We start from the raw sequence: 13322 nt of genomic DNA, 5'->3' as shown, positions 1-13322 counted from the left end.
ATATACACTAGCGTGATAACCCGTGCAATGCACGGGCTTTATGTAATCTAAAATCCTTTAAAAGAAAAAATACTAAGAATATATTTAAAATGTATTCCATAAAGATAGATATGTTGTATTAAATTTGGATAATAACCAAATTGTCACTACAATAATATAAAACAACAAAATACAATAATTACTCAATATGTCAATGAACAGTATAACATGCTTTGTAAAATAATAAAATATAATAAAAATTATTAGACACTAAAAAAACAGAAACAAAAAAAGTCCAACAAAGATGTAGTTTTCTATTTTTCATAATCTTAAAAACATAGATTGTGAAGATACCTATTGATAGCAAAACAAAATATTTACAACATATATAAATTTGTTCATTAAATAAAAAATAAAATATGTCCAAAACAACTTAACATATAATTCAAAATATCTATCAAATAGAGTTATACATAGGAGGCCTAACGTCGTTGAATCGACAACTCTATCTGGCGGTTAGCTATCGAGCCAAGTTTCAAAGTAATGATGGCCCCCTCCTTTAAATTGTATACTCTACAGCATTCATTCCATCCGATCCCAAACTTCTATTCTCCACCTCTTCCTCCACTTTTCAGTAAGTGAAAAAAGAACCCATTCTTCTCTACATTGGAATCTGGACCAGTGATCGTCCAAATCGAACCATCTCTAGATAGTTTAAGATACACAGCAAATTTCGAAGCCAAATACTGCAACGAATAATTCATAGTTAAGATAAACATAATATTTTCATACACAATGAATAACAGATTTAGGAAGAACATTTAATAAGCTTGCAAGAAAAAAAAAAAAAGAAATCACTCTTTTGAGATCAAGTTACCAATCTAGATTACCCCAGATCCGAAGCTGTGATGATCTTTTCATAAGAAACCTCTGTAGCGTATCTAATTCAAGATAATATGAATATGTTAGTCACCACACTAAAAAATAGCAAGCTATCCCATGATATTAAAATCCAAAACACAAGGAAAAAAGTTACATCTAGCATTACCTAGGATTAGACAATTCATTTGTCACGTTACTTTGTTCATTGACCTCCAATGATAAACTGCTTCCACTAGACAAATCTATCGGATTATGCGAATTATCCCCTACTAGTGTCCCATCTTGATCATTGTTTTCATCACCATCTGATGAAAACTTATCATCAGATGGTTCAGACCCAGATAGAACCATCACATCAGCTGATGAGTCCTCATCAATCCTGGTATACTTTATGTGAAACACTCTTGATACATTATCAAGTGTCTATGGGTCCATTAGCTCAGAAACATAGCAGTCAGAATCAAGGTGAACTTGGATGGGTTGGTTGTCCTTATTCCACAATGAAATAAAAAAATTCCAAAACTGAACCTAAATTGAACAGATGCCCCTTTATCGATAAGATAGAAAGTTCTAATCTATTCAAATAAGCAGTCAGTTATGAGCAACTGATCATTCTTTCTTATCATCTCCAGCACTAAATAATTATCTAGCTCGTCAATGACATAGAACATTGGCCATAATCCTTCCCCATGAGTTGAAACAAAAGTTGAGGGAAGAGCTCTCTCACCCTATATTCAAATTTCTTCCCAAAGTTAATTCATGTGTAACAAAACATGCTAAAGATACTTCACATAATTTTACCTAATTATTTAGCAAAGAAAGGTATTTTAAATCTACCATTATTATCAACTGAGCAACACAAGAGAACAATAATCACGTAAATAAACTGACATTATAATGAGTATGACAAAAATAGGTAACTAAGTAACTAACACATATGAGTCTTTTTGAATGTCCAAGAAAAAATACTAAAGTTTTGAACAAACAATGAAAAAGAAATTGTTGTTATCTTGATGGATTCTGAAACCAAATCATGTACATGAACTTCTAATATAAATTAAAAACAAACCATTCGAAGTTAAAGATTTAACGCACCTCTTTAATCGGTTAACATGCATGATATAATATTCCATAATATATTTCGTTACCTGGTTACTGAAAAGGCAAAATCTAAAAATCAGTTCTTTTCCGTTGGGCCAATATTGTAACAGCACCTCCCTTGTTACTTGGCTGAAGTTTATTGTCTCGATCTGTCAAAACCTGAAGATAAAGAAGTATCCGCCGAGTCACCGAGGGAGACTGGTCTGTCAGACGGATTGGAAGCACTGGGAGCCACCACAGATGAGGACAACTTGGTATCCTGTAGGAGAATATGGGGTTTTGAGTATGGAAAAGTTCGGTGGTAGACTTTGCGGGTTGAGCGAGGTGAGACGATACAGAGAGAGACGAAGGAGGTTTAGTAAGTATGTTGTTGTCGCATTTCTTTCTTCTTCTTTTTTTCGCTGGGGGAAAGGTGGAGAGAGTGGGTCGTGACCTTTGGCTTTTTACTCTTTGTTGGTGATTACTGTTGATCTTCTTAAACCTAGGAAAAAATTAAAGAAACACAAAATAAAAGATAATTAATTTTTTTTCAAAAAAAATTACACTGGACCATTATGAAGAATTAATTACTAGTGATCGTAAAGATTTTTAATATTTGAATTGTTAAGAAGCAGTTATTTTTTTTAGTATTTATGACAATTAAAAAGAAGAGCTAAATCTTGAAAAAAACATATCATGAATTATTTTCGTTATTTATTTCTGAGGTTTTTATATTAATAAATTTTATGTATCCTAAAATTTAAGTAATGTTCACATTTTTTTCAATTGTTTTTTTTATTGTTAATGCACATAAACATGACGAAAAATCACAAAAAGGTAAAAAAACAATAAATAACTAAATTATTGATAAAAATTTTACGTGAAACAAAAATCATTAAAATACAAATTATGAAAATTAGATAAGAAAATAATTACAGATATATTTATTTTTTTATAAAATATTTGCTCCTTCTTAAATGTGATACATGTTAAAACAAAAAGTTGATTATTCTTAAGAAATTTGGTACTAAAAGTCTTTTTAATAGGACTTAATTAATGATATTGGGTTCAAGTAATAAAAAGCTGACCTTTTCTATTCTCAATTTCTACTCTCTTTTTAATTAGATATTTTTTTTATATAATCTTATAGTAGAATAACAATAAGACATTTTTATAAAATTTTAATTAACTCAAAGAAAATTAGAACCAACTAATATTCAGCATAATTATAGTTTCAAAAATTAATATTTACTTTTTAATGATTCAAATGAAATTTATAGACCAGAATAAAAAATATTTTACTTAAAAATTATGACTAAAATCACCAACAATCAAACCTTTCTTCTCTTTTGAACAGATATTCTTGTGTTCATGTGAAACTTTTCTAAAAAACTCAAACATGTCTCAACCTTGAACCAATACCAAACGGCTCTGTAAGAATATATGATACATGTTAAAAAAATTTATTATTTTTACTAATTTTGGTATTAAAAGTCTTTTTAACAAGACTTAATTAATAATCTTGAGTTCGAGTAATAAAAAACTGACCTTTTCTATTGTCAACTCCTCCTCTCTTTTTAATTAGATATTGTTTTGATATAATCTTGAGTGGAATAAGATTAACAGATTTTTATAAAAATTTAATCAACTCAAACATAATTAGAACCAACTAATATTCACCATAATTATAGTTTGAAAAAATTAATATTTAATACTTACTTCTTAATGATTCAAATGAAATCTATAGACCACAATGAAAAGTATTTTAGTTAAAAATTATTACCCAAATCACCAACAATAAGATCTTTCTTCACTTTTGAACAGACCTTATTGTGTCCATGTGAAACTTCCCTTACAAACTCAAACATGGCTCAACCTTGAACCGATACCAAACCATTGTGTAAAAATATATAAATCATGCCAAACAACCGTCAACAAAATTACCTGCGAGTCGTGCACTGGCAAAAGAGAACACTATCACGGGTGGTGCCCGAAATACAAAGATGTCTATGTCAGTACCATGTTATCAACTTGTAACCAGAGTATCAAAGCAAAGGTAAAATTCTAGGAATCTTTCTCCACCACATAAGTAAAACCAGAATGAAACTTCAATACCTATCAAAAGTGAAGTTTATATAATGCAATCTGCAAATAATGGGAAATGAAAATAATAAGGACCACACTGCAAAATATATCATGCTACAAACTGAATGAAGGCTCACAAATTGCAAAATCACACTAATAGGAAATGGATTCAGCAAGAGCATAATTTTCGAGAAGCCAATTTGCAAATAAATCAGAATGTTTTCTCTAGAAAATTCATTTAAATCCATCAATTATGAAGATTGACCCAGATGAAAATAAAATAAAAAATACAAACTTTTATCAGTCATGCAAAAGAGTTCAGCTGAAACTTCAAGAAATTTGAAAACAAAATAAAACCTACACCTAAAAAAAATACAAATTTGAGATCAACCCACACCAATTCAAAATCAACTAATCACTTTTTTTCTCATTGATAATTTTCTTTCAACCTGAACCTAGATTAGAAAATTATTAAGGAGGTTGATTAAAGTCTTACTTTATCACTTTACCAACTTCCTGAAAACATATGAAGATAAGTGAATTTTTATCCTACCATACCAAACATAAGATAACTTTTATTACTAAAGAAAACATGAGAGAGAGAGAGAGAGAGAGAGAGAGAGAGAGAGAGAGAGAGAGAATATTATCATGGGCACTGCTAGCAAGACTGGTGCCTCCATTAGAAGAGAAGACCCCATTAGACAAAGAATCAGCTCAAAATTATGATTCTTAGTGCATGAGTAAACCAATTGACCTGTGATGTTTAATATCACAGAGGCGAAACACCTTCCTACATAATTAGAAGAAGAAGTTAGAAAACATACTAACATAGGTTTAATTAATGTTAATGATGAATTTCTACAAACTAATAAGCATAAAATTGATTCTGAAAACACATAATTAAATAACAATAAGAACATAAAAGCATCAAAGATTGTAAACACATAATAATCAAAACCCACCATTTGTTGCAACGAATCCATCTCCACGGGGAATAAAATTTAAAGAGAAGAAAAAACCCACTCATTACACGTAACGTTATAATCTAGTAACTTTAAAACATATGCACTAAAAAAGCTTTCTCCTTCATTTTTTTTTACAGTACATATCAAAGTTATAGTTATATGAAAGTGCTCAACCTTAACTTCAATCGGGATGGCAATAATTCAAACTCTCATCCATGTACATCAGAAACCCAAAAAGCACACAATTATACCTAAGAGACACCTAATGAAAAACCAAGAGATAGAGAAGAGGAAACGACAACCAAACCCAAGAATCTAATTCTATGCACAATTTCACTTAACTCTTACAAAATATCCCACTTCTAACCGAAATAAAACGAAACAGAACAGACAAAACCCCCAATTACTACGTCCTTCCCCCAACTTACCCTTCAACTAACGTCATTCCGAAAACTAAAAAATTCACTCCAAAATCTCAAACTTACTGCCAGAACGCATAAGATCGGAAACGCGGCACAATTCTACTTAAAAATCAGTATTCAAATTCAGCACACCATACAGAAACGACTGCACGAGCTGCCAAAATTGCGCCCAACGTAGAATGCGAGAAAATCAAGGATAGATTTGCAAGAAAAGAAAAAAATCAGCCATGAAAGAAACGGGATAATAAAAGGTTCATAGAGAGAGAAAGGCTGGGGTTTTGAGACAGAGAGAGAAAGAGCATGAACTCACAGTGATATTGAGGTTGCTCCATTGGAGCTCGAGACTGATCTCCCCCCAAAGAGTGTCGAGGAGCCAGAGCGTTAGGGTTTGAAAGTGGTGAAGAGATGGCTAAATGATTCTATTCTTCCCTAATTTGAAATTCCAGTGCATACTCCGTAACAATTTTTGCTTTGGGGGCAAAAAAGACAAAGAAATTATTAAAATTTCTGAAAAGACAAATACAAAGAATTAAAAAGAAGAAACTATTGAGAATTAAAAAGAAGGCACAGCTAGTTTCAAATAAATTATTAAAATTAAAATTCAAATATCTTGAAAATTGTCCAAGACAAAATATAATTCGAATTCTAAATCTACTATAATAATAGCAAGGAAATAAAAATTTACACTTACTTTATTTAATATTTATCCAAATAAATTTATTTCTTACAGTTTTTAGAAAATTTTTGTTGTTATCAAAAGATCTGGGCTGAATCTATATACCTTCGTGATGTTGGAAATCAACTGTCCTAAATGAAAAAGGTCAAGCGTAGGGTTTACAGTTCAAAGAAATCATCATCTCTGAAACAAAATTTGTGAAAAAAGGGAGCTTGTGTGCTTGAATGGCGAAAAGAGGTAGCTGAGCGGCGGAAATAGAGGAAAGCACATGCGCGTTGATATGGGATTGCCATGCTAGAGGAGAGCATCCACCTGGGATCGGAGCTGGCCTATATTGTGGGAAAAATTTCCAGTTTTACTTAATGCATAACCCAGAAAGAGAGAAGGAGGAGAGTAGCGGAAACGCTGTGTGAGGAGTCATGAGTAAAAGAAAAGAAATTAAACACAAGACATATCCCAAATTAAACACAGCTAAAACATAAAAGAAATTCAAAATCCAACACACTGGCAAAAATTTGAATCAAATAATGCTTATAAGACTGAAAATTATTTTAATTGATTCACTTCATATTCCATTAACAAGAAATATATTTTTCCGATAAAAAAGGGAAAAAAGAAACAATAAAAAGAAAATCTCGCAATAAGAAGAACACACACACATATATATATTTTCTTTTTTAAGACTCACTAAAATAATGTATGTAAGAGTGATAATTATTTAGAATGTTTCAATTTTTATTCTATTAACAGAAAAAAATAACTTTCTATATATACTACAAGAAAAATATCCATTTAGCCACACTTTTTTTAAGCTACATTTGAAAAGCGTAGCCTATTCATAGAATAGGCTACGCTTTTCTCTGTGTTGTCTTTTTATAAGAGAAAAGGATACACAAATGCGGCATCATTTAAAAATCATAGCCTTAGGTATTATAGAAATCACTTATAAAGCGTAGCCGTAGGTTGATATCTATAGGTTTACTTTTCATATCAAAGAAGACGCTTTTTGAAAGTAGCCTATTTATTAAATTTTGGGTACGCTTTTAAAATGATGCCTAATTTCGATCCAAAGCAAACTCACAACACTTAGTGAAATTTTCGTTCCCTCCAAAGCTCATTATCCCCTTTCTGAAACTCACAACACTTGGTAAATCACAGCGCCTTTATCCCCCTTCTGGAACCACATGAATCACAGCGCCTTTGTTCCCTCCAAAGCTCATCATTCATCATCGCGAAGAACCCTCGCTCATCACCCAGTCACCACTCACCGCCAGTCACCACCCACCACTCACCACATCGCTGTGCCGCTCACCGGCTCACCACTCACCAGCTCACACTCTCATCCTCACTCAACACACACAAAAGAGGAAAAAAATCAGAAAAGTGGAGAACGGGAAGAAGAAGAGAAGAAGAGGGGAGAGGGAAAGGAAGGAGAGGACGACGCCGGCTAGGGCTCCGCCGCGCGGACCATCGTCATTGCGTGCGCTGACCGTCGCCTCAGCATCGCCATCTCGTGCACTCACCGTCGCCGCTCAGCATCATCATCGCGTGTGCTCACTGTCGCTTCTCAGCATCGTCGTCGTCGCTCAGCATCGTCATCGCCGCTCACCTGAGAAGGTATGTATCGATTTTCAGTTTGTTCTATGAAATTTGGGAGGTTTTAGGTTCCAATTTAGGGTTTTTAATTAGAGATTTTACTGCATGAATGGTTTTAGCTTCCTGGTAGCCGAGAAGCAATCGCAGACCACCTACAATAATTCTCAATCTCATTCTCTTTGTTGCTCGTCATCTCACTTTTTATCTCATTCGCTCTCTCTTTGTCTCACCCTCTATCTCACTTGTTCTCTGTGTATGGATTTTTCTTCTGTGAATTTTTGAAGATTTTGGGGGTTCTATTTTTTAGGCTTTCTAATTTTATGAGTTTCTGCTTCTTGCTTCGTTAGGGTTTTCTTTTTTGTTTGAGAAGATTATTGGCCTCAAGTGTGCGAATTGTCGCCTCTTCAAACAGAGTTTATTATTTCTAACACCATTTGTGGTTTGTGTGTGCTATGAATTTGCAGAACTAATGCAGATAGAAGCCAGAAGATTGGGAATTACTGATCAATGGTTCTTTAAGCTCTTCCTTCTCATCATTGATATTGGATCCGTGCAACCTGTGTCAGGCGCTGAATCTGTTCCAGGAAGGCAAAATCAGTGGAAAGGATACAAAGACTAATGAGACTAAGGTTCGTTCACATCTAGTGGTTCAAAGAATAATCTAGGATTATTGGTTACATACTTGTATTCATTGATTTGGTAGGATGATGCGGGAGAAGATGGTACTGGTGCAAAGAATGATACAAGGAGCAATGCCCAAGCAGCTGAAAAAAGTGAGGGACAAGCGAGGGAAAGAAATTATTTGCACAATACTGAAATTATGCTCACTAAGGTTAAGATGCCACTTCCTGATATGATGGTAAGCTGAAAATTGGCGTGAATAAGTTTTTTGATCATTCAGGATAGAAGATTTTATAATGAAAATATCATTCTTATGCATGTTGCTTTCTAGTAAATATTAGTGTTTTTTATTTACATAGAAGATGCTTATTGAAATTTGATTGACTTGTATATGTGCCTAAGGCCACCGATAATAGCTCTTGCCAGCAAATCTGAAATATCCACCTCGAACAATGTGGTTAAGTATTATCTAACATGTTAAAATGGATATTCTCAGGCTGCTGTGCTGGCTATGGATGAATCAGTATTAGATGTGGATCAGGTGAAAAATCTCATTAAGTTTTGTCCTACCAAAGAAGAGATGGAACTCTTGAAGGTAAAGATTAACAAACTTATCATACTTAATTCCTACATCTTGTTTTGTCAGGTAAGGTTTCTCATTTGGCGTCTGCTGTTACGGAAACATATCTTTTACTCTGGTTTGTTTGCTTTTCTAATTTTGATTCCCCTTGTTTATGAAGGGATACACTGGTGACAAAGAGAATTTGGAAAAATGCGAACAGGTGTGTACTAATTTGTTATAGCCATATCATTATTTATGATAGCTAATTTAGTGTAAATCTAAGTACTCAGAATTATATAGGATATTGTTTGTAGGCTCCATAACTAGGATCCGTCTACCAGCATTTGATTTCTTAGACCCTTTACTTACTTTAAAATCTGATAGGGAGTTGGGAGGAATGGTGGAGAAATGAAGTAGAGAAGAGAGGAAACTTATTTTAAGGGAAAAAAAAAGAAAAAACAATTGTTGGCATGGAAACTGGAAATTGCAAAATTTTGGGTATAAATAATTAGCTGCAGAGGTTAAAGAACTGAATGCGGCAAGGCTTTGATTTTGGAAGTGAATCTAACATATGATAATGATCAATAAAATTGTGCAAGAAGTCTATTTTCTTGGAAGGCAGCTCATATGAATTCAAGGTCTATATCACGTATAGTTACAGATTTGTTGTTGCCTGCTTGCTTCTAGAAAGAAAGAAGCAATTTATTACATGTCCCCACTTTTTCTTTAGATGTTGGTTATAAAACAATTCTTTTGGCCTTTCCTAATGCAATATCATACTATGTATCTATAATCATATCCTTGTATATATTTGGTCATGTTTCAGTATTTTTTAGAGCTGATGAAGGTGCCACGAGTAGAGTCAAAGTTAAGAGTATTCTCTTTCAAGATTCAATTTCTGTCTCATGTATGGTGGTGCTTGCTATATTTTTCTTTATGTTTGATTCAGTTATGCTTTTTTCTTTTTGCACGTTATAGAATTTAAGAAGAGTTTAAAAACTGTGAACTCTGCTTGTGAAGAGGTACATTGTGCATGAAACTAACAAACTGTGTTATTGGTATTTCTTTGACCTCATGCATTTTCTCTTGGGAATAGGTCCGAAAGTCTGTCAAGCTGAAGATCATGAAGAAAATTCTTTTTTTTGGGTAATACATTAAATCAAGGAACAGCTAGGGGTATGTACTTTTTTCCTTTAAATGTTAATGTCCTTATCATTCTCTAGGACATCGTTCTAGCTCTCTCAATTTTCTATGTTTGGATAATCACAGGCCCTTCTTAAATTTTTAGCAGTTAAAATTTAATTTGATTCTGTTAGATCTTGTCTAACGTAAACTTACAGTTTATGGATTACTATTTATTTATTTAATTTATGCAAGATCCACAATTGAATTCAAGTAGGATAGTCTTTTAAAGCTTACTGACACTCGTGCTTCTAACAATACGATGACACTGATGCACTATCTTTGCAAGGTATAATAACAATTGCACTAAAGAAATATATCATTTGATTACTTACCTTTTTTCCGTTTTGCTATTTTGGTTCTAGGTTCTAGCTGATAGGTCGCCTGGACTGCTTGACTTCCACTTAGACCTTGTAAGCCTGGAAGCTACGACTAAGGTGATGATTTATGCTTGGTTGAAAAAAGAAAATTATTCAACTGCTAATTGCTAGTTTGGTTGGTTTATTGGTTCTGTTTCACTTTGTTCCCCTGTAAAACTGAGCACATATCTCCTCCTCTGACTTCTTGCAATGATATGTGTGTCACATGAATTAAGAGTTAACTCACACTTTAGAAGTATGCTATTACTGATCAATGCTATTACATGAATTAAAAAAATAATAATTATTTAAAAGTTTCAAAACATTATCATCTGTGTGTTATATTTCATTGAGTATAAAAGTTAACTCTCCCTCTTGTTCATAATATGATATGTTCATAACATGATAATAATATATTAAAATTTTAGTTTTTAAGTGCTAGTCCTAATCATGTTCTATATGTTGCTGTTGCATGTAGTAGTAGTAGTTGGAGGAGTAATAATTCAAAATTGGCTTGTGTAGGAGAGTTCAACTTTTCAAATGTGAAGAGAATAGGGAAACTTTGTGGCAACAGTTCTAATTTTCGCGTTGTGGGAGGTAGGGGATTTTTGTCTAGGTGCCAGGGTGATGATGATTCTTTAGCATATATTAATGGCAATGGCCGGAATATTGATAATGCTGGAGGGGGTCCGAATAAGGTGGCTTCTGATTTGGGTTCCATTTCAGGAGCTGCATCGAGTGAACCCTTGGAAGTCGAAAGAACAATTGGGGGTGAAATAAAGCAAGAGGTACAGACAGTGGATGAATTGAAAGAACTGTTGCAAAAGGCCTTGAAGGAACTCGAAGTTGCTAGGCATAATAGTGCCATGTATGAGGAGAGGGTCAAGAAGATATCGATATTTTATTTATATATAATTTTTATTATCTAAAAAAATTATTTAGTATAATTATGTATTTATTTTTATTTTATAATATTTAACTCATTTAATTAAAAATGCAGAATTATTATATATATAAAATAAAAAAATAATAAGGGATTTAAGGCTACACTTATATAAAGTAGCTATAGTATATAAAAAAAAGAGGGACCTAAGGCTACACTTATAAAAAGTAGCCATGGAATATAATGTGGCTACGCTTGACAAGTGATGAATAGTGTTGAAAAGCGTAGCCTATTCTAATAAAAATAGAAGTTGAAAAGCGTAGCCTTTGGTCCTGCACAGCATCACTTGAAAAGCGTAGCCTATTCCCAAACGCCAAAAGCGTAGCCTTTGGTGCAGAAAAGCGTAGCCTTTGAGAATAGGCAACGGCCGAATAGGAATCACCCCAAAAAGCGTAGCCGTAGCCCAAAAAGCGTAGCCGTAGTCTAAGGCATCATTTTTTTTCACTTTTGGCTACACTTTTCAAGTGTACCTGAATGGGTGTTTTTTATATATACCAAACAAAGGACATGTCTATATATAATAATCATGCTTTATTCAAAAACAAAGAGAAACATACTCAAACAGAGAACATTAAGTATACAAAACAGAACAATAAGTTTCATAAACATCACAACTCGAGTAATCAGTTCATATTACATATCAAAATAGATCTATTCACAACATACTTTACCAAGTTTCCAACTACTTAACACAACTAACCAAAGTTCTGACAATTCTTTACAAACTTGGAATTATATTATAGATATCTATATATATATTGTAATCAAGCTGATGATTAGCCACTACACTCATCTATCCTTTCAACAGCCTTGACAGTATTTTCACATTGTCCAAAGGCACTCCGAAGCTCTTCCCTAATAGTGAGAGGCTGATGATTTCCAAATGAATTGGAACCTTGTGAGGACGAAATTCTTGCATAAAAATCATGGTTAATCGTCTGCAAATAACACAGCAAAATATAAGAACAACAAATGCAGAAGCCAATAAAAAAAGAAAAAATGACATGAGAAAAAATCAGATATCATCAAAATTTGAAGACTAATAAAACAAATATTAAACAATTAAGAAAAAAACTTAAATGAAACATATGTATTACTGTTCACATAGTTTACTAACAGATAAAGAAAGAAAGTCCATTAGGTAAAGAAATACCCAACAATTCTGGTTGAGAATAGAAATCGGTGAAACCTGATCCACTGGAGGACTTGAACTCGACGAACATTGAATGCTTGCATTGGACTGAAACTCAACTGGATTCTTAATTTGAAAGGAAAATGAGGAACAAAGGGATCCAGATGAAATTTCTAAATGGAACAACAGAGGAATAACATCAGTAACTCTTAACACATGACACATGAAAAACACAAAACAATATAGCCAATTTAGATTAACTTGATAAAAAACAAACTGGACTAACTCAACATCAAATTTACATAATAATGTTATCACCTGCTGTTGATTATCATGGGTGGAGTCCTCCAAAAACTTCACAATATCAATATCATCACATATTGCCCGAATAACATGAAGAGATGTATTCAATTCATATCCAACGGGTCTAGGATCCACTATGAAGACAATTTTCTTGTTCATCAACTGAGAAATCATGCTATTCGGAACAGTATAATCATCCTTTGACTAAGGAAAAAAAAGAAAAAGAAAAGGTACATAGCAGAATTCACATACTTGAACCATAAATACTAAACTGAACAAAAGGACAATTAAATTAAATTAAATTAAAACCAAAATGATTACTTGGGAGGAATTTCTTTTGTCTATCAAAAAGTCTGAACAACTCTTTTTGAGTATTTGCATCACCTCATCATCCTCAAGTATGAAAATATTGCTGCCATTTGAATGGGAAACAATAATTTTGATCCGATACATAAATAATGTAAAGAAAAGAAAAATATACACTGAGAAACATGTGGAGAAGATGCAATAAAGCAAAAAAAACCCCTAAACCAAC

General features: G+C 33.0%; 2 protein-coding genes across 7 annotated transcripts; both read left to right on the top strand.

Moving 5' to 3' along the window:
• Positions 1-7298: 7298 nt before the first annotated feature.
• LOC127742456 (uncharacterized) lies at positions 7299-8468 on the top strand (the record flags this gene model as incomplete). 2 transcript variants are annotated; one of them, XR_008003729.1, is given in 3 exon segments in its annotated part: positions 7299-7706; positions 8150-8314; positions 8389-8468. XR_008003729.1 is itself a non-coding variant. In XM_052255049.1 (2 exon segments), coding segments are annotated over 2 exon segments (414 nt in total), but the record flags the coding sequence as incomplete, so codon positions are not given.
• A 5-nt stretch (positions 8469-8473) lies between these two features.
• Positions 8474-11299, top strand: LOC107469476 (formin-like protein 21b). Of its 5 annotated transcripts, XR_002368691.2 has the most exons (7): positions 8474-8544; positions 8803-8952; positions 9047-9088; positions 9695-9775; positions 9965-10044; positions 10416-10487; positions 10932-11299. XR_002368691.2 is itself a non-coding variant. In XM_052255051.1 (6 exons), the coding sequence occupies exons 1-5, from the start codon at positions 8506-8508 to the stop codon at positions 10016-10018; spliced, it is 315 nt and encodes a 104-aa protein (XP_052111011.1). In that variant the 5' UTR covers positions 8474-8505; the 3' UTR covers positions 10019-10044; positions 10416-10679. The 5 variants fall into 5 exon arrangements, 4 of the variants coding, with proteins under 4 accessions (XP_052111011.1, XP_052111010.1, XP_052111013.1 ...); XM_052255051.1 differs by lacking the exon at positions 10932-11299 and having other exon boundaries at positions 8803-8901; positions 10416-10679; XM_052255050.1 differs by lacking the exon at positions 10932-11299 and having other exon boundaries at positions 10416-10679.
• Positions 11300-13322: the final 2023 nt, after the last annotated feature.

This window comes from Arachis duranensis, chromosome 10 (genome assembly GCF_000817695.3).
Source record: "Arachis duranensis cultivar V14167 chromosome 10, aradu.V14167.gnm2.J7QH, whole genome shotgun sequence".
Classification (NCBI taxonomy): Eukaryota; Viridiplantae; Streptophyta; class Magnoliopsida; order Fabales; family Fabaceae; genus Arachis; species Arachis duranensis.
Note: the sequence above shows the minus strand (reverse complement) of the source record. Positions and strands in the feature narration are given on the sequence as shown.